Source organism: Diuraphis noxia, unplaced genomic scaffold (genome assembly GCF_037042655.1).
Source record: "Diuraphis noxia isolate RWA-SAM2 unplaced genomic scaffold, SU_Dnox_SAM2 contig0004, whole genome shotgun sequence".
Classification (NCBI taxonomy): domain Eukaryota; kingdom Metazoa; phylum Arthropoda; class Insecta; order Hemiptera; family Aphididae; genus Diuraphis; species Diuraphis noxia.
Window position 1 is genome coordinate 52,509,641 of NW_028301714.1, and position 23,346 is coordinate 52,532,986.

A 23,346-nucleotide genomic window follows, 5' to 3' on the forward strand; every position below is an offset into this window, starting at 1 on the left:
TATATTATACAAGTGTTTTATTTTAAACATTGATTTCCCAGAAAAAATAATAATACAGTATAAAAAATATAAATGTTACTAATAAACTAATAGTAATTTTATGTATATAATATTTAAGTACAGTGCACATATTACAAGCAATAATTGTACGATTATACAATGGTACAATGTACCAATCATAATTGTACACAATACCAGTGTATTTTAGTTCAAAAATACTATTGACAATATTAGGCACCATACAAAAAAAATAATTACTTATTGAGCTGAGACATAATTTATATTAACATTAAACATCAATGAATATGCCAATATTTCACATTCATATAGTTATAAAATTATTTTTAGATTGTCATATTGTTTTTACATGTATATTTTGTATTTATTGGTTGAAATGATCAACATGATAAATACATAAAAAAATTACTTTATCATGCCCTTAAACTAAAAATATATAGGTATTCATTTCATATACAAAATGCATATCATGTAATATTGTATAAGAATAAATAAAGTTATTGCCAAAATATAAATATAAATTATTTTTACATGAATAAATCTACGTAATACTGTTAGTAAACAACATTGTAGATGGCTAGATATATAAAGTAAACATAACTTATATATAAAGATAATCCACATACAGATGAATAAAATGTAAAATATAAAAATAGTTAAAAGACTAAATAATTTGATAGAGACTAAAACATAATTAAGTAGATAAATTAATTATAAACATGGAGATGGATGTCCTATAAAATATATTACAAGACACAATTTACAGACTTCAGAATTTAACCTAAGAGAACCACAATTAAAACTGAATTTGAGTGCTGTCAAATACCAGGCATGTGATACATAGATCTAATAAAAAAATATATCACTTTATTTAACTCGTTCTTCATTATTTAATGCCATAAAAATATATTTGTAGAAAAGAGTTGATATTATTGTTCCCGAGAATGGACCAATCCAGTATATCTGAAAAGAAAAAAAAATTCTTATTTAAATGCTTTTTTTATAGGCACATCAATTGTCAATTGTTATAAAGATATTATCACTAACCCAATGCATGTTCCATGAATTGTTGTAGATTGCAGGTGCTAACGACCGTGCTGGGTTCAAACTATTTCCAGTGAAAGGGCCCTGAACAATAATATAATATATAATTAATGTAATAAAGATAATCAGCAGATAAAAAAGTAAGTAAATTTAAAAGCTATATTTTTTTTATTTTTTTTTTCATAGATGTCTATAATTTGCTTTCTACTTTTATATTATTTGTCGTAAATGATAATTTAAAAATATGCTATAACTTATTTATACAATAAACAAAATTATAAAACTGATTTGTAACCTTACAACATCCTTCAAATTATGTGTACAACAAAAAATACTAAATATTAAATTGATAATAAATAAAATTCATGAAATCTTACTATTGAAGAAAATTTACAAAATTTGTAATATTATAATGATATTTTTAAAGATTATAAGTTGTTTTTTTAAGATAAAACATTATTGGCGATAGAAAGTGATAAGCTGTAACGGGTCCGCTGTGTATATTTATATGTTATTTTTCCAGAGCTCCGTTACATATTTATCCCCCGCTGTCCTAAAAATTGATAAGCTTTCTATTGCCAATATTGTAAACATACAAAATGTAAAATCATAAAATTGTATTACACCTACACCTAGGTACTTTAATAAGTAATCATTAATAGTATAAATATTTTGATAAAAAGAGCCATAAATTTAAACAACATTTAAGACAACAAATTATCTAGGTATTTAAATATATAAACACAAAAATACTAATAAATTGAGTTACAAACATACATTTACATAGGTAATTATTTAAATATTTTTAATAATTTAATTTTCCTATCACAAACTTACAGGGTAAAGCACAACTAAAATATGCTTTTTAGCTTGAATTAGAGATTTTATTTACTATCAGTATCATTCATATTTAATTAAAAACTAAAAAGCTTCAATGAAAAATTAGTACAATTTTATTAAACACTAAACAATACATATATAAAGTGTTAATGTTTTATAATTTATTGAAGACCAATGAGAAAAATGTGTGTTGCTAGTTACTGTTAAATAATTTTAGTAGAATTTTGAAAGATTAAATTGTAAGACTTCTTAACCACTACAAATATGAAATAAATAAGGTGTAACATTTTTAATATAATTATTGTTTTTTGTACATTTAATATGACTCAACACGTTTTTTACCCTGAAGTTGTTGACTGAATACGTTGACAGTAATTAATTATCACATTTTAAAATACTTACAACAACAACTGATGTCAAGAATATCATGACTAAAAATTTCAGAGAACCACAATCTCCATTTCCACTTTTAGGATCCCAGACGGCACATACTAAAAGCATCAAAACTCCTGTTGTTATAGCTTCGATTAAAAGGGCTTGCCATGCAGTCAAACCCATAACTGGGCTTGTAACACAAACTCCAGTTTCTGATGAATTCAATATATTATAAGGTGAAATAACCTATAAAATAATAAAAAAAATTCAATTCAATAATTCAATCTTACTTTTGATTATCTATATCATTTAATATAAGTTCTCACCACTAAAAGTCCATAACCAATCATGGCTCCTAAAAACTCGGCTAAGAAATAAATTATAGCTGTTAATATTGGTAATTTACCAAGAATTAATGCACACAATGTAACACATGGATTTATATGACAATTACTGATGTGGCCAATAATCTGCATTAAGTCAAAAAATAATAATTAATAAACAAAATATTAAAAATGTATATTTATAATATACTTACAACAATAGTGACAGCTACAATACCAGCAAATGCAATAGCACCACTGTATTCACCAAGTTCTCCACCCGGATGCTTAGGAACTAATCCCATACAACCGAACAACATTAAAAACGCAGTACCAAACAGTTCTGCTAAGAAAATTGATACAAGTTTCTGCCATGGCTGCCGTTCATACAATTGGTTCGATTCAGCTGTACCTAAAAAAAGAAAAACATCCATAAGTTTTGTTTTGTTGTGAAATAAACATAATATTGAGTACCTTGTTCTATTAATGGTACAGAATCAAAAGTTAAATCATCCATTTAAATGTTGACTATTAATTTAAACGTTTTAACAGTTTGGCTAAAGGTTGTTCTCGGGTTGTTCAATATGTGTTTATACAAGCTAACAATATAGGTTATTTCAAAAAAAAAAATCCTAGTTTGATCAATTGCATAATTATTAAGTTGAAATAGGTAGTTATTAAGAATTATACTACTATATTAAGAATGTTTAGTTAGGTGTTATTGTGAAGTTAAAATGTTTGATACACTTAAAAATTTATAGTGAATTGAAAAATTAAACACATAACACATAAAAGAACAGCACAGTACACATTGTCATATTCCTTGGTCAATAAATTATCACCAAACTATAAATCTGAATATAGTAATAAGCCTACTGCCTAGTAGCCTAAAGGTACATATAAATAGATATCAATTATCAACTAACATGAAAAACTAATTAGGTATGTACTATGAATGTGTGATAATCCTTAATGAAAATAGTGGAACCCCTCAGCTCTATTAATAATAGTTGATACTATGCTTAGGTTTTGTGCGTATTATAAACATTAAAATTTGAAAATATCATAAGATGTGGAAGTCCTTAGTAAATTATATTTATTTACAGACTAGGTACACGGTACCTATTCAATATGTGATTATAGATACTAATATACTACCTTTTTTACTGTTCAACAAAGCAGGAAATGTTTATTATACCCAAGTAGATAAAAGATATACTTTAGTTCATGCTATACTGCCATCCACTCTCAACACTCCCGTATTGCTTATTAAATATCTTTAATAATATACCACCAGTATTTCTCTATAACTTGAAAGTTAGAATACTAATTACTACCTATTATAGTATTATATTATTATTGTGATATAACTCATTCAAGTAGATTTTATACTTCCATAATGGTAAACACTAATAAACTAATGTCTAATCATACTACCATAGACATAAGACATAGTATACAAATCTGTGTTCCAAATTTCCGAACTCCGTCGGGCATCGACATAAACTAGCCACTAACTACTTAACTAGTAACTACTAACTTCTATGATAGAATCCCATAAAGGTGAAAATGTGTAATATAATTATAGTCAAACTCCTTAATACCTCAATATTCATAAGCACTAAGCGTCGACAAATCTTTATCAAACAACATTATAATAATTACTGATATATTTATCACTGTTACCTTATCAGTTATCAATAAACTTAAAAGCATTATTGACGTCAATTAAGCACACGGCTACAGCTACTGTGTGCATGCATCCAGCGACACGGTAGTGTCGCGAGCTAAGTAAAAAAAAAAGGAAGGCGAAGCACTCGACCGTGTATATATACAGAAACCTAAACATTCCCATTTAATACGTGTTAATATTTTGGTATTCTTTATTAAAGGCTGTAGGTCTAATAAATTAACCAAATAGTTAGAATGAGATATCAATCGATCGAGAAAATCATAGGCTACGTGCTTTTATAATTTTAAATAGAATCGGTTGAATAGTATTTTAGTTATGATAAAAAAACTGTGGATATTTAAGTGATCATTTTATATTACTTTCACCGCCGGCTGCCGTATTAAACGCGTCATGTTGACGGGACGAGTGAGAGGATTCTTGCGACGGCGGCGTGTGTCTCCCACTACTATTGCTTCCCCCCACCGCTAGACACATACAACATACTAACACGCGAACATGGTCCACAATCGCTTATCAGTTATCGGTATCGGTGCATTCTGTTTTCGTAATTTGAAATTTCGTTCTTTCGTCTCGCGTCCTGCGTACGAGCTTGTTGTCGGCGTTATTGTCTCGTGTCCATAATATTATTATTCAATGCACGTGGTATCACCAAACCTAACCGTATCGACTATCTATCATTTTCCATTGAGCATTTTATTGTTAAATAATATATAGTCGTTATAATAATAATTATTATTATAACAGTCTTTATTATAATTTATAATACTTTATTGTGACTGTCTTCATATTTGTGTCGAATTGTGTCTACATTAAAAATGGTAACTTAACTCCAAAAGGCGCGAGATATGAGGAAAAAAATATCAGGAGTCTACTCAATCTAAAATCGTAGTTGAAAGTTATAATAGTACTACTATTAAACAGTGCAGTATTAACACGGTACATGAAGTACCACTAAAAAGAAAGAATCCAAAATCCAAACAGTTATTTCCATTTTATTAAATATTGAAAAATGTACCAATAGATCAATTGGTAAATTAAAAATGCCTCTGGTTCAAGGTAGGTATACTGCAGATAGATTAAAATGGGTGCTGAAGTATAGGAAACAAAATGTACTTTTGTACAGAACGATATGTTTAAATATCTTAAAAAAATTATAAATAAGACATTACATCATAATAATGGAAAAAAAAATAAAAAATATCTTGACCCTAATAAAAACTAATGATATCTCAACAAAAACACTACGTCAACTCCGTGTAAAAAAACGCTAAGTAAAAAAAAAAAATATAGAAATGCAATAAAATGTGTGATATAAGGTGGAATCTAAGTAAATAGTTTAATGAATAAAATGTATGTATAAATAATTAATTCAAATTTAATAAAAATTGGTTATTTATATTAATTTATAATATGAATTATTTTAACACAAATTGATCCAATTTTGGTTTACTTGGCCGGAAGATTCAGTCTAAAAAATGTATAGCCAAGTACTAATAGTTTATGAAATAAATAATGAAAGCACCATTACAATAAATAAATTGTTTCCGGCTAAGTAAACCAAAATTGGATCAATTTGAGTTAAAATAATTCATATTATAAATTAATATAAATAACCAATTTTTATTAAATTTGAATTAATTATTTATACATACATTTTATTCATTAAACTATTTACTTAGATTCCACCTTATATCACACATTTTATTGCATTTCTATATTTTTTTTTTTTACTTAGCGTTTTTTTACACGGAGTTGACGTAGTGTTTTTGTTGAGATAATATGTAAATGTGTAGTATGAACGAATAAATGTTTTAGCATATAGTCGTAACTGTACAAAACTATCATAATATAATAAAAATACTAAAAATAAAAATTTTTTTAAATAAAGAATATTATATTGGTGCATTAATATTTAAAAAAAATCAATCTGTAATAAGTTTTTAAATTTTTAAACCCATAAATAATATAATAAAAACAATATGATACAATGTTAAATTAAAATTAAATAATTTCATTTTGAATACATAACACAATATTACAATGTGATAATATTATAGCGGATGTACCTGTAGTATAAGGTCTACGTGATGAGAAATTATTGAAATGTTTGTAATTTGTTAGATGAATTAGGTCTTCCATTTTAATTATTTAGCATAAATACTATATAATTATTTAATACATGGTTGAAAATTCGTTATTTTATAACTATTAAATATACAAGCGTGTATCAGTAATTCAGTAGATAATGTTACAGAATAAATATGTATAATAGACTATAATACGCGAGGTGATACAAGTGTTGCCTCAAATGAACAACATTTGGTTAGAAAAATGTGATATTCATTAGAATATTAGATACAGGTGTCAATTGTCAGTGTTACAATCCCCACCTAAAAAATGAAACCATTTTATTTGTGAAAATCTAAAACTAACATAATTACTGCAAATATTAACAATATTAACTTATTGCTGTAAATTGTCTAAAGCAAATAAAACTGTCAACTTACTGTCAACGATTAAATTATTTTCGAACTATACTAAACACCAATAATGGTTAAACATTTATAAATGTGTGTTTAAAAAATAATATGATTTCAATTGCAATCATGTATGTATCTAATCATTTATATTTGTCCGGTTACATTCCTTATGTAATATTATGTAGTATAGGATTTGTTACAGTACACGACACGTATAATAAATTGTATTTTGAGATGTTAATTTTAATTTGAAAAATGTATAAATCATTATATTATAGCAATTGTTTACTGCTAATAGACAACCTACGTCATGTTCACCCAAATGCATTTTTAGAACTATTTCGTTAATCTGGTGAGAGCATTTTTTATTATTATAAGTTTCTTGTATGAAATTAGTTTATAGACCTTAACATAAAAAATTTAAATTCGTAAGTTTGGCATAACCAGAATCACAAGACACAAGAACATACGAGTATTCGCCTAGATTATTTTTAAATTACATACAAAAACAAAACATTTTTGAAATGAACAAGTAATAACAAAATATTTGTAGACAACAAATTACTATCTTACAGTCACCAAAAACATACATTTTGTAATCCAAAACTAACAATAACTGTTGACACCATACATCCGATTCAAATCTGCCCGCCAAACACGTCAGTCACATCTATTCTGTGGATCACTATGCTACCAGTTATAATTGTTATCACATTGTTAATAAAGTATAATTTTCATAAAATCATGTGTATGTGTTGTCAACTAGCATCAAGTTGAAGCCTACAGATCATTATTATTAGTAGTTAGGCTCAGGATAAGCTGGTGCACCACGCAATTTACATACCATAGGTAGGTATTTATTATTATAATTGCAATTATTTAAAAATCTATCAAAATGTTATGGGAAACTAACGCGGAGTAAAATGTACTATCTAACATATACTAAAAAAATGTTGCAAATATACGGAGGTATAAATGGATAAGGTAACTGGAAAAGTGCAAAATATCAAGCAACTCGAATCTGGACCTAAGGGTCCTGGATCCCAAAACCAATGGAACATTGTAAAATTTAAAAAAAAATTTTACGATGTAATTTAAAAAAAAATCTTAATCAAAGTATGTCTAACCTATTTTTCAAAATTATGAATTGTTATCCATAACGATAAAATGATTAACCTCGAATCCATTAATCAATATAATCCAATAAAAAAAAACTGTATTTTTACTAATTACATTAGACTCAAGCAATTTAAAATATAATACAATATATTTACAAATAAATAACTAAGCAATTAATAGAAATTAAGAAAAATAACTAATACTTAGTGTTTAATAATTTATTTGGGTCAATCATTTTTAACTTTTAAATTTAATATAAAATAATCTAATTATATCAAACCCCTAAACTGTATTAAACAAACATTTAGTAGATATTTACCATATTCTGAAAAATCCCCAAAGGATACAGATGATTCAATTTTTTTGAATAGTTTACGTGATGCCTTTCCTGGGCTCACAAAACAACCAGCCATGTTTATTTGTATCTTAGATAAATTTTAATAATAGATGTACAAAACTACAAAAGGAAGGTAAAAACGTTGTATAAATTAGATAACATAAAACACTAGACGCTGTTTCAGTACTGAGTACAGCAAGTAAATGGACGTAAAGAACCGAAACTATACGCTTTTACTAAGAAACACCGTTTCCGTCCTAAATCAACGGCGAGCGGTGAACCATGACAATATATATAACTCCCACTAACCCATGAAAAATTACTCAATGGCTTACAATAATTACAGAAAAAATAATAATCTTGCGACATATTGCATGCTACAGTAAAATGGTATAATATAGTTATAATTAAATAATTAAAAAAATTGATAACCCATAAATTATATACACTATAATATAATGAATATATAAAATATGTCCCCACGTCATTAGATAATTACATCATAATATTAAACACAAACTACGAGGAGTAAAGCGATGATACCTATATGATTTTTGATTTGAGCATTAAATATTAAAATAAATTTTAATTATTGACCTAGAAACCTAGACCCTACTACCCTAATTAATTTAGAAAACTAAAAGATTTGAGTAAAAAACAAGACTTTATAAATAGTAGGCACGTCCCTCCCCCACACTATCAAAACCAATAAACGAAGACAATCGTAAATACGCCATTGGACTGCCGACTGATGACTGTCATACTACATAAATAGTAGTTATATTTCTAAATAAATATTAATTTGGTAGAATATCACATTTTAAAAATTACATCAACATTTTTTTTTTTTTTAGAATAAAAATCATGTCAATACACAAAGGTATAGATATAAGTTATTATAATGCAATCTCAGAAATATTTTAATTTAATTTAATAGTTATAATCTTAATACCAGGGGTGTATTTAGATTTTTTTTTTTTTGGGGGGGGGGGCTGTGGTATTTTCTCCAACTGAAATTCCCAATTTAACCTATACGAGTTAGAAAATTAGTACACAATTTTTAATTTTTGTTATGATTTTTAATGTTTTAAAAGTATTAATAATAAAATAAAAATAATAATATAACAAATTATATAAAAATTTAAATTTGTTTCTTTGCCGCTGTTGGCAAATTGTATGTATATATCGGACATCGGAGTACCGGACAACAAAATATAAAGCTCATTAGCACTATACGACGAAAACCGATCACCGTAACAGTGTTATCGGCCGTCGTCGTCACAACTTTTCGGCAATATAAAGTCAATTTATCGGAAATATTTTTAGCTCATACGGGCTCGTATAGTTATTATTGTACGGTGATTGAGACGCGACAACGCGCGTGTATCAATAAATCAATTTTAAGTAAAAGAAATCGAAATTACGATAATACAGCAGTACTGCACGTATACCGAACTCAAAGATATAAATTATACCTGATTATACCATAACAAAATCGTCAGGCACATTACATCAATAACTTGTTCATTGTTACCTGCTAATAATTCTTTATAAAATTATATACATAGAACTTTTACGATTTACATCTGATAGGAGTATAGGACATAATAAGCAGACTTCATAAATAATTCCTGAATTTTGGGGAGGGGGGGGGCTGAAGCCCCTCAGTCCCCCCATAAATATGCCGCTGCTTAATACAATTATATCTAAATTTATTAGCCTTAACTAGTAAATTTTAAAACCATTTCCATACAGCATGTTTTTTATCTGGTAATCATGACAGTGTTTTAGTATAATATTATAGTGTTGCCTATTGCTTAAGCAATTAAGCTAATATTAGTCCATTAATCACGATTTAGTGATCCATAACTATAGCCCATTTAATTTTATTGAATCAATAAATTGATCAATTATTATATATAAATCGGAGCAATATAATGTACCAGGTTATCTATTTAACGTAAGACACCTATTATTTCAAAAAGTATCAATGTTCTTGAAAAAAAAAAATCAAAATATCAAATTTGATTTAAAAAGTTATTTTGTAAAAAAGACTAGAATCAGTTGAATCCAGGTTAAAAAATACTTTTTATAATAAAGACTGTCTCACGTTAAATGGACCACCGATATTATATTACTTTAATAATAATACATTTTATATGCTGATATAATTGTACCTATTTATATTTAAAAAATGACTGCTGTGTAGAAATTGTGGAGACTTACCTATAAGTAATAGTAATGAGTAGGTTACAATAAATAATTAGTTAAATTTAAATTTAATGATACATTATTGCATTTGAAAAATAATTCTGAGCAGACTTAATGGCTTTTGTGTTATTATCTATTCAAGATCTATAAACATCTTATACATTATCTGAGTCAGCTAGGCCGCATTAATGCGAGTGTATCTTTATAATATGAGCGGCTTCAGTTGGTTTTCCTTACCCTCATATATCTGTTTCTTCTTAAAATAGACTTTTGAAATTTGAAACACGGTGTTTATGGAATTTTTATCGTTGATAAATTGAAAACTGGAAAGCGTGGAATCCTAATTAGGATTGACAACGCTTTAACTATAGCAGTTACGAGTTACGATTTATATAATATAATCATTATTCATTACTATTATTATGTAAGCGTATCGGGACTGCGGATATTGTAATAAATTGTTGTTACGGAAGAAAGTGCATCTCATTGGTTTAAAATTTAAATTGGTATATTTCTGTTTTGCTGGACATCCTTTTTTTTTGCAGTTATTGTTATTGAGATTTCTGAAGTTAAGTATGTTGAAAACGATAGTGAAGTTAGAATTTGGTGGACGGACTTAGTTTTGAAGTTATAGCTAATTGAAGTGTCAACTTTATATGACAACCCTTAAATACCTATAATGCTAAAAGCTATTCATATTGAAATGTTGCGCAGTGGCAACTTTGCTTTACATTTAAGATTAGTGTCCAGCGTAAGAACTTCTTCGACACACGACATTTTTATGCACTTTTTCCATTGTACTTATTATAAAGATAATCCAGACAATAATTATAATTAAATTGTATGTCGTTAAGTGATATAATATCATAATACGTATTATTATTATTTTATCATTTGATAAAAGTAACTAACGAGGTTTTGCTGTGTAGCCCACAATCTATTATTACTATAACAAAATATTAATAATAATAAAAAAAAGTTATATATTTTTACTTGTATACTAGTTATATTATTTTGTTTTTTAAGTTTTGATTTTGGTATCTTGTTGTTATATTGAACTGTGAGTCAGTATTCAAATATTATATAAAATTATTATTTTTATTTTTTATTTTTTTCTATTATTATTGTAAATATTTGCAATTTTCAAATACTATAATAGCAAAATTAATAAATATTTGCGTTTTATATATTATTTAATTTAATTATTAAAATAGGTAATAATAATAATTAAATAGTTAATAATGCAATGTTATTATAATTCAAAAAAATTGTATGTGCCTATTATAAGTAATACATTATATTTCAAACAAATCGATTTTATGATAAACGCATAAAAAAATTGAATAAAAACAGATGTTTATTAGGCGTATATATTTGAAAGAGCGCGGAAAGTTGTTTCATAACCAATACAACAAAAAGTCCACTAGAATCGTGGCGATCACCCGCCAGTTTTCGTGAAGTGGACTATAGTATGTTGTTGGTATTGTGAATTACTAAATAGTAAATACTAAATACTGAATAATTATCTAAATTACAATTAAAATTATTTATTTAGTTAAAAGTTTAACAAAATTGAATGTTGTAATGCATCTTATCTTATCAAAAATGTGGAAAACGTTTGTATTAAGTTGTGTAGACATGATAAAGTGTATATTAAAATATAATAAATACACTATACTAATATTAGATACTTAACATTTTTATATTTTATCTTATCGAAAATGTGTAATACGCCTGCATCGATTTTTTTGTAGACATCATAAAATTTGTAAAAAAAGTGAGCAAGTGACCACGCTGGTAGTAAGTGTACTTAGAAAAAAAATATTTATGAAATCCGAGGTCCACCCGAGGTGGTTTTACACAAGGCGAGGGATATTTTCGATTTTAATGTACAAGCAAGCAAGTGACCACGCTGGCAGTATAACAGTTATATACATTACAAGTTTGAAGTTTTCGTTTTACAAAAAAAGTAATTCCAGGGGTTTTGATCGGTGTACTCTTACCTTGAATGTCAAAATGTTAAGCAAAGTTACCACTGCACAACAGTTCAATATGAATGGCAGTAAGTATTATAGCCTATAGGTATTTAAGGCTTATCATATAAAGTTAAAGCTTTAATTAGCTATAACTTCAAAACTAAGTCCGTCCAATAAATTATGATTTCACCATTTTTTTTCGACCAAAAATTGACAAAATTCCCCCCAAAAAATGGCCGAAATTAGGGGTATCCGGTAAACCAGAAATGTTCCCTTAAAACACTCAAGTAAAACACAAATTTGTTTTTATACTTCTCTGATATTAAACATTGGCTAATTTTAGCATATCATTTAAGATTTTTTTAGTAAAAATAATTTAATAAAGACGATTTTTTTAGTATAATCTTACATAGTTATATTGTATGAATGTAATTAACCACACATAATTGAATTTCTTTTATATTCGCTTATAAAGTCATACCGAATGTTTAAAATTAGAATTAGATTATTGAAAATTTATAGAAATATAGAACCAATTATATATAGGCCGTTTATATATAGAAAACCCATAAAATATAGTTCAATGATGTTTCATCTGTGATGGTCAATAGGTATTTATTATTTATGCATATAAAAAAAAAACTGATTTTTTTTATACACGTTTCCAATTTTTAATGCTATTTATAGCATACATTTTGGTGTATTGAAGTGCATATTTAATTGTTATAGTGGTAAAACATAACTTATTTTGAGTGATAACTTTTAAAGCCTGTTAATAATATCATCTGTAGCAGCAGCAGCGCAGTCTATAATATTCGTACATGAGATATAACGATAATGATCATCTAACCGAAGTCGCAGACGCCGCTAAGTACAGCGTTAGTGCTAGCAGTAATACTGATAAATGTGATAACGTTTAGATGATTAGATGCCCGCAGGGTAATAAGGGCGCTCGGTAATACGATTACACGTCGGCTGTTATCACTTAATCGGTGGAAATACTAGAAATTTCTAGAAACAAAAACAAAGCCGATCAATGAGTATCCGGCATTGTGATAATGTGATTATTTAAAATAATCAAATGATAGATGTTTTAACGTTATTTTAATTTAATATAATATGCATTATTATCTAATCCGTTAATTGTGGTATATATTTCGATAACAACAAAAAAATATTTTATTACGAGGAATATGAACTATAAAGATGACAGCAATAACAGCGACTGACAAAATATTTACGTCAATATTCAATATTATAGCATAGAAACAGAATAAATGATATATAATATTCCATCTATTCTGTCTATTAATACGCTTGTACAACAATAAATTTAAATATTTACCTCTGCTGTAAAAGTATGTCGGCATGGTTTTTTTTCGGAGTCGTTGCCCAAATTAAATATGCATGAAATAAAAATAATAATATCACGCTAAATAGTAGAACGCTGTTACGGCCACGACCTCTTGTAGGCGGTTTTACTACGGATCGCAACGAAAAATACTATTACACCACACTAGCACAACTGGCGGACTCACCGCTACAACTACACCAGTATTCAGTATTCAGTTTCAGTATACCAGACACCACTAACGGAACCAACACCACTAAAACACCATTCACCAGTCACCACCAGCTGCAGTTGTTACCACTACCACAACCATCACCACCGGTGACCGCGATCGTTGAACCATGTGTCGGTATTGTTTATATTTATTATATTCCGTGGCGCGGTGTATACGTCCTACGTTATCCGATAACATTTTATCGGCCAGGCGCCGAAGCCGATTGCGCACGCGCGAGCGTGAATTCGCACGCCGTCCCGCCACAACCGAGGGTACTAACTATACCTATTTGATCATACTTCGTTGGTTATGACGGCCGGTGGCATAATAGGTACGGAACACACGATTTACCCGGGACAACCCTTCACTTCGTCTGATGATTTGAGAGTTTCTCATGATATAATAAATGCGGATTGATATAAATAAAAATTATATAACAACTGAATAAAAATAATTTTTTAATAAAATAAAAGGATATTATTAGAATAGGGATTATAATTTGTAGGTAGCAAGTACTAAGTACTAAGTAGCATATTTATAGACATTGATTTACGATGTAGCTTATCAATTATACAATAAATTTTAATTTATAACACTAATCGGTGCACGTACCTAACGGATATGGAGACGGATCACGGCTGCCACGGCTACCTCTTCCTATAAGACTGATTATCCGGTTTACCGTCAAACGTTTATTATTATTTATTACTACGGTTTAATAGTCAAGCACAGCAAATTATATTGCGAATCGTTTTTTATCAATGTAGTGCGTATTCTCCACAGTACACAAATCTTTGGAGATTAACCGCGTCAAACGATCATTGATAAAGCATATACTTATACATTTATAAGTTTATAACCTTATAACCTTATAACTTATATAACTTATAACTAAAGGGTGGATGTTCATGCATTTGCATATTTTTTTCCTTTAATAATAAAAGTTGCAGAGTAAGATAAAAATTTGTTTTGTGATAAACAGGGTGATTTTTTTTATCATGAACCACTCATTATTTCAAAAAGTATCAATGTTTTTGAAAATATTTTTTTACAAAGTTTCATGTTGTTAAAAAAACAATGTTTTTATTAAAAAATTATGTTTTTAATATTTTTTATCCTTATAATTTTATAAAAAAATGAAAGCAAAATTTTTATGTTACATATATTTGCATATTTCGATCCATTTTTCTTTCAAAGCATATTTATATTTTATTAGCGCATAATAATGCATATTTGGTATCTTAAGTTTTTACTTGACATTTAACATTAAATTATTGTCTATCTCAATTACTATTTTAGAAATTTCATCTTTATTGATAATTGTTATCGATTGTAAGTACCTAATGGGCCAATTAGTAATAGCTAATAGATACCTATGAGTACTCTGAATTACATTGACAGTTAGTCGTTGTTCGTAGACCGATTCACGACTTTGGCGAGTGCTTTCGTTTCACGTTGCTTTATGCCTGTATAGTGCGTGGAGTTAGTGTTCATATTTTATAAACATCTGTCAATTTTTTTTGTTAAATGCCAAAAGAAAAAAGGTCATTAGTTGCGCGAATGCCATCATTTGTTTCTAAATTCAGTGAACAAGTTTTTTCAACCGATGGAAAGATTTTGTTTTGTAAACCATGTGGGATAAAAATCAATTGCGAAAAACGATTTTCTGTAGTGCAACATCTTAGTACATAATATATAATCACAACCGTTCTGTTAGACGACATTCTGATAAAAATGAACTATCACAAAAGTTAATCACGCAGTCTGCCACCAACTACCAACATTTTCGAAATACTTTGATTAGTTTTGAGCTGTTTACTGACATTTTAATTTTTCAACTTTTTTAGTTTTTTTTTCTATTATTATCAACATTAATTTTATTGGTTGGGTCAAATAGCTTCAAAATTTAATATAAGGCTTCCAACATATTGCTTCAATAGCAGTTGAAAAATATTTAAAATACATAGGCACGATTTTTTTTTATAAGCACTTAAAGTTCAAATTTTGAACAAATAGGTACATAAAAATTACGGCAATGTTCAAATTATCTTAGATAGAAACTCATTATAATTTTTCTTTTTAAATCTAAGATTTGAAAAATTAATTCAAGATTCCTTAAAAGTTTGTTTTAATCAAAAAAAAAAAAAAAAATGTCCACCAGAAAGTCAAATATTTTAATAAGTAATAATGATCTATAATATATCCTAAACAGATAAACCGTCTCCGCTCAGAATCATTTTTCGTATACAATGATATGATATTATTGGATTCAAATTTAATTCCATCCATTAAAGTAATGTCAGTAAACTACTTGTAACCTATTGTACAGCAGAGTGATATCCACGACGTATCCTTTTTTTTATTCAAAAATATATTGGATACGTGATTGGATATGTGATATATATAATCATTCAATTACACTATTTTAATATGATTTTAGTAATGACTATTGAATACATTCGTAGTTCTAGGATTGATATAGCCGATATAGGTACTTAAAAATTAATGAATATTGGGATGCGATGTTTACAAAAAAAAATTAAATTTTGAATGAAAGCTTATTCACAAGCGTCTGTAATACGCTGAATACAACTACTTATTTCATTTCATTCATTTTTAGTTTTCAATGTGAATTATAAACTTTAAAGTTTAAAGTATCTCTCGACTACTAAGGCACTTGACAAACTAAATCACTGCGTGCAGATCGTAAATCCATTAGAGTACCAGCCTTAAGATAAAGTCTTCGTATACTAATTAAGTAAAATACCAATTTGTGTTTAAATATATCTTCACACCATATATGTGACAAATGTATTAGATTTAATATGTTAATTTATGTGTCACATTAGCGCTAACCTACTATACAAAAGGATGCAATCGGAATACAGAAAATATAGGAAAAAATCATTTACCCTAGTCCGGGACGAAATCGACAAACTCAGCTATCACTAGTATTCACTACTGATTATCATTAACTGTTATTTATTTATTTATGGAGAAAAAAACTCCATTTACAAAAAGTATGTACAAATATAACAGTTACAAAATAATTTCATAGAAAAAATAAAGCTTTCACAGTAGGTATGTGAGAATCAATTTGTATACAATAAAAAGTAAAATTAATAATGATATAATAATAACAATAATCTCGTGGTACAAAGTTTGGTAATATTGTTATATTCTGTGGTAATATTATGACAATTTAAATTAAACCATATATCTGTTTAATATCATTACTACTACAATTAAATAAATCTAAATTGGCAAAATTACCTAATGACATTATCATATTTGCTGGTGAATTTAGGGAATAATTTGTCTTTGTGTTCGTAAGAAAAATAAATTATCATTTCTCGTGTTTTTTTGGGTTGGTATTAAAATTTAGATTCTCTAATAAAGATCTGCAATCAATTTCATAATTAAGTAGTTTGAATAGAAAATTGAAATTCAAATAGTTTCTGCGGTTTTTTAGGGGTCATATCAAAAAAGCGGGAAAGTGGGTATCGCTCTGCTGTACATTAGGTGGTGGGGTGGACCTCTGACTAGAGTAGGTTAGATTTGAATACAATGATGGGTATCATTGTATACGAAAAACGATTCTGAACGGAGATGATTTGTCAGTCTAGGATATATTATATTTAAATATTGTCATATTATATTCTATTTTGAAATAAATATTTTATTTTTCAATTAGGACGCATTTTGCATAAGGCATGGTTAATCAATTTTTCCAAAAACATTGCATGTAGTTATCATAATTCATAATACCTTATATTATCGTAGATATATATCTGGTTTGAGGATAAATCGTTATCGTTACGCTATTTCGTAAAAATTTAAAATTCAAACGCACTTAAAATTATTCCTTTAATTATGCTTCGATTTTCCTCTATAGCTACTTGAAGGAAATCTTATGGAAAACTTAGTGTTGTATTTTTAATCCTTAAAAAACACAAAATATTTTATGATTTTTCAACTTCAAAATTACTTGCAAATTTTCGACAGATTTCGTAAAAATTTGAACTATATACGCTTATAAAAAAAATTTGTGACGAACGATTTTTAATTTTTTTTTAGCTACAATAAGAACAACTCATAAGGAACCTTGTATTAAATTTTCAAGTTTTTTTGGTCATCCAACATTTTTTTACAGACACTTTAAAAAAAATTCTCATACAAATCGAAAATTTCAATAGCCTATAAATAACTAAAAAAAGCCAAACATTTTTGAAAATTAAACTGCATATAGATATCACTAACATAAACATTTGGTGAAAATTTCAAGTATTTACAGTTATTAGTTTTTGAATTACAACCATATAAAAAAATCGATTTGGTCGAAAACTGCAGGTTTTGCGTAAAAATTTCCGTTTTTCTGTTAATTTTATTTTGTTTTTCTCGATTTTTTTTTAAATTGTTGGAAAATGTTTACTTTTGACCTCTATAATGCACCAAGGATATTCACTTTTACATCGGAAACCACTCCCAAAGTTTGAAATTGAAGCATGAAGCATTATTTCGACTAGTTATGATGTACACAGACACAAAAAAAAACACACATCATTGTAAAATCAATACATTCATCGCTCCGCTCAGTATATATTATGTATTTTGGCTTAAAAGATATTTACGTTTTCGAATATAGGTTTATAAACAAAAAAAAATTAACAATATTTTTAATTTCGAAATAGTTGGTTATAAAGTTACATTTATTTAAAATAAAGTGTAACAATACCAAATATTATGTCTCAAAATTATTCTAATAAAAACGAAAATAGACTTTTAAAGATAACCGTCAGCAATGATCAACTAATTCAATTACACGATTCAAACATACTAGAAAACGAAAAAAGTACTATAAAAAAGGTTACGTCTTTGAATACCAGTAGAATTGAAACAAAGCAAAAACACAATACTTGTCGAAAAACATACAAAGTAAAACTTACTAACTATAAAAAACAGCAGATTGCATTTAGAGCAGCATATAATGAATTAAAAATGAGCTACGAATCATTAAAAAAATTTAAAAAGGATTTATTATCTGATAACAACAGTTTGGAATTGGAAGAACTTGAAGAATTAGACTACATAGTAAATACGAACTATTTTTATTAAATATTAATTCTACGTAGTACATCAGTACATGATAATATTTGTTGTATAATTTCATAATCTCTTTTAATATTTAATGTTTTATGTATAATGTATATACTTTTATAGGTTCAAAACACTTTGCAAGACAAATTTGGAAAAACATTCTCAAAAGCAGAGGATTCGTTTAAAAAAGATCACGCAGTTTTTGTTTTTAATCGTAATATACCATTAATGTGGCAAAATATTAACTCTACAACTGGTTATCAAAAATTAGACTTATCAATTAAAGAAGTATATAACTATATATGGGATAATTATTTAGCCGTATCTGAAAGGAATATGGAGTATCATTTTTGGCTTCAAAATATTATTGAACCAAATGAATTCTATGATTTACACACTGTTAGAAAATACTTAATACAAAACATGTTTAATAAAGAACAGACTGCTATAAACTTAGAAACAAAATTGAATGATTTTTATAATAATTTACAATTGAAATTTATGAATATAATAAGAGAGGCTGATGATATTCTTAATTTTGAAAACAAAGTTATTAAAAAAAATGAATGTGAAGAATTAGAAGCAAATGCAGAAATTAAACTTCAGATGGCAATTGAAGAGCATAAACATAAAATGGATACAAAAATAAAGATGTTAGAAATGAAAAATGAGAAGTTGAGACAAAAGGAGTCTGAATATTCAACACAAATAAGAACTTTGTTAGGAGAACTCTCATTTAGAAACAATAGATTGAATAATGCTAATGACCGTGTAAAACTGTTAACGAAAGAAAAAAATGATTTGATTTCTATGATACAAAAAATAGAAGTAAAAAGTGAAAGTTATCTAACACTTCAAAATCAAATTGCAAAAGAGCAAGAAAAAAATCAAAATTTAAGAAGTATTTTAGAAGAAGAATATGAAAAAAAGGAAATTAATTTTTGATAAGAGAAAACTTATCTAAATAACTGAATTTTAATGTAAGTGTTCAAACAAATTTTTCTTGAAATATACTAATGGTTTTAAATAACTATTGTTTTTATATTATATACAATATCACTGTTATATGTACCTACCTGCTATAGCTATATGCTTCTAATAAAAAATGGTTATTCCTTTTGAACAACACGAGGGGAACTTATTCCCTATCAACAATTCGAAATTAAACATAACTTATACATATTTATAATACCGCCTACGTTCATTGTGTTAAAAATAAAACAATTATATTAAACAACTATGCAATCATTTCAAAAATTACGCGCGATGAGCTATATACTATATCCATAACACACCAATGATACTTAGTACCTATTGTAAATAGGTATTTAAATTGTAGAATTATTTTAAAGAATGATAAAGTGCAGATGATTTAGACAATTAAGAAATACTGCGTTTGAGTAAGAGTATGATATTTGAGGTGGGATTTTGACGAATTTCTTGAAAATTCTAATAAAATCCTAACACTTCAAACTCTTATAAAAAAAATATTGTGAATATGTATTTTCAAGGAAGTATTAGGTTGCTGATAAAATAATGATTAAGCATAAAGAGGATTAACTATGATATGAAGAAATTCAGCTTTTAAGTATAAAGGCATAATATTTGAAGTGGGTTTCAAAAATAATTCATAGTATAATACATTTATACGAATTGTCAGAAAACTTTTACCTTCAACTTTTATTCAAACGTATATTATTAGGTACACGACTATAAAAATTAATAAACTAAACACCATTATTCGATGATATAGAATAATAATATATACACCAACCGACTTTTCGAAACAATTTGCCCAATTGAAGATCAATCAACGACTTTCTCTGCTTCCTCAAATAATAGAATTAGAAAAACAAAAAAGAGGGGGAGTATGTAATTGCTTAGCAACACAGTGAAAGTCCAGCGTACCTCAACATTGAGTAATGGATGTGTTAATTTTGAATCCAATGATAAATTATTACATACGAAAACGATTTTATATATCATATAAATATAACGCAATTGATTATTACAGTAATTAATACTGTATTGTCAGTTATATAAGCTATAACTTCAAATGCTTATAAGAAAAAACCGTTCTTATATTTTTAAGTGGCTATATAGGCATATAGCATACAGTGTGAAAAAAAATTTATCGGCATTTATTGAAAAAATTGTTTAAAAAATCGTACATGTCAAATGTCCATAAAACGATCAATTTAGTCGAAGCCGGGTTTTGCTCAAAAATTCTTTTTTTCCCTTGATTATTTTGATAAAAACTGATTACTATATTCTAAGTTTTGAACAATTCTCAAATTTGTTAATCGATGAATTTTTCTTGCTAATTTTCATGTGTAGACACAAAAAACACACAAGCGTCACAGTAAAAATCCTACTTAAAAACTATTTTATTAATTTTATTGTTTAATAATTTTAAGAATTAAAATCAAAGATATAAATATTCAAAAATATATGTAGCTAATCGCTGGCTAGAGTTCACTTTCATAGAAGTTGAGTGTAATTAAAAATAATAAAAATAAAAACATATAACAGGAAATCTCATAGTTAGTTATTACAATTCCGTGTTCGAAATAAGTTTTATTCAATTTTTACTGTGTTGCATGTTGCACCTACTTGTCTCGGCAATTCATAAAATAAATATTATAATATTATTATGATCGAATCAAATCGATCAAACAATAAAATTGAGTGCAAAATAAGAATATTAATGAAAAATATATGAGTAACTAAATGTATTACTTGCTAAAGTATTTTTCTAAAATGAATCAAATGTATAATTACTTTTATATTCAGACATAGGTGCTTCGAATACAACGCTGCTTAATTTCTGTTCTTCAGTTGCTGGTACAAGGAACTTATCAGTTGACATCATACTTCTTAACCAAATTTTTTCCTATCAACAAAAAATTGAATATTTTAATCATAATATTTCTATATATGTTTATTTATTTAAATTGTATTAATATATCGTTCATTAATAAAACAATAACTATATACAGTGAAATCTGTATATAGCAGACAGCCACGGGACCAAAATAATTGTTCGTTATAGACAGGTTTCAGTGTTTTTAAAGTATGTAAAATTAATCTAAATAAACATATCAGTTTAATGAAAAATTAAAATATTATACGGATATTTTATTAATATTATACATACAACGAATACTATCCAATCCACCTTTTGTTTTAAATTCAAAGCTTTGCACGGTACAGGAGATATCATTGCTAAGAAAAACAACTCTGACTGCGAACCGATAGGAACTGATTCAAAACGTTAGAATTACTTATGGTTAAATATCTTTTATACGCGTATTACAATTTATATCTGGAGAGGACGATATACACGCATGTGTTGTCTCCGCCTTACAAGTGCGTAACATGGCAAATTTACGTTCAACAGATCATCATGTTTAGCTCCGTTAGTTTAAAAATTAAAGTTAATTGACCTCTTACAAAACTTAAAGGTAAGAACATTATTTGTATTCGTATGTTGGGTTTTTACGATAGTTAAGTTTTTTACAAAGTATTGTGTATATAATAAAGCGTAAATTAAAAATGCTCATAACACTCTTAAAAACTGAACTATCATAAAAGACTCAACATATGAATACAGACAATGTTCTTACCTTTAAATTTTGTAAGACGTAAATTAACTTTAATTTTTAAACTAACGGAGCTAAACATGATGATCTGTTGAGCGTAAATTTGACATGTTACGCACTTGTAACACGGAGACAATACATGGCATCCTCTTAAATTATATTTCAATATAATAAACTCAATAGGTACTCGGCGATAATGTAATCATGCAGTCGTAATCCATGTTTTCACGTATAGGCAGTGGCACCATAATTGAACTGTATAATAACTGGAACGCTCACAGACCACAGTCCGTATGACAAATGTAAATAAAACCGAGCGAGTGTCAGTGTTAGAAAGAGATAGAGAATACTTTTGTTTCAATAAAATTTAAATTGTTTATTATATTACAGAAAAAATGTCAGGATGAAAATACAAATCCCTAACCCTAACATTTTAGATTCTGAGAGGAGCGATGAATGTATTGATTTTACCATGATGATGACGTGTATTTTTATTTTTTGTGTCTGTCATCACGTTTTGGGGCAGTAAAAGTGCTTCGATTTTTGACTACCTAACCTAACCTAACATAAAAGAAATACTTAGTCACAATTTTTTTTTTACAAGCATTCAAATTTTAATTTTGACTACATACGTAATAATCACGAAAATTCGCAAATTATTTAAAG

At 27.2% G+C, this 23,346-nt stretch overlaps 2 protein-coding genes across 10 annotated transcripts in view; one reads left to right on the forward strand and one right to left on the reverse strand.

Moving 5' to 3' along the window:
* LOC107163337 (aquaporin-like) overlaps positions 1–23,346 on the reverse strand; it is a 46,528-nt gene continuing 23,182 nt past the window's right edge. For 4 of the 9 annotated variants that reach the window (XM_015510710.2, XM_089225169.1, XM_015510714.2 and 1 more), the window contains 6 exons: positions 21,860–21,971; positions 2,816–3,012; positions 2,604–2,747; positions 2,305–2,523; positions 1,066–1,146; positions 1–981 (listed from right to left, as the gene is read on the reverse strand). In XM_015510710.2, the coding sequence (XP_015366196.1) occupies positions 886–981; positions 1,066–1,146; positions 2,305–2,523; positions 2,604–2,747; positions 2,816–3,012; positions 21,860–21,971 (849 nt within the window). In that variant the 3' untranslated portion in view covers positions 1–885. Of the gene's footprint in view, positions 982–1,065; positions 1,147–2,304; positions 2,524–2,603; positions 2,748–2,815; positions 3,013–3,074; positions 4,091–4,140; positions 4,175–6,359; positions 6,448–8,211; positions 8,475–13,761; positions 14,069–21,859; positions 21,972–23,346 lie in introns of those variants that run through there. The other 5 variants (XM_015510716.2, XM_015510713.2, XM_089225171.1 and 2 more) reach the window with 5 other exon arrangements.
* Positions 18,725–20,023, forward strand: LOC107163336 (uncharacterized). Its single transcript, XM_015510709.2, has 2 exons — positions 18,725–19,072; positions 19,202–20,023. The coding sequence occupies exons 1-2, from the start codon at positions 18,725–18,727 to the stop codon at positions 20,021–20,023; spliced, it is 1,170 nt and encodes a 389-aa protein (XP_015366195.2).

Coding starts and splice junctions, on each gene's coding strand:
- LOC107163336 (XM_015510709.2), top strand. CDS start 18,725: ATGTCTCAAAATTATTCTAATAAAAACGAAAATAGACTTTTAAAGATA. Junction 19,073..19,201: donor TTGAAGAATTAGACTACATA/GTAAATACGAAC, acceptor ATACTTTTATAG/GTTCAAAACACTTTGCAAGA.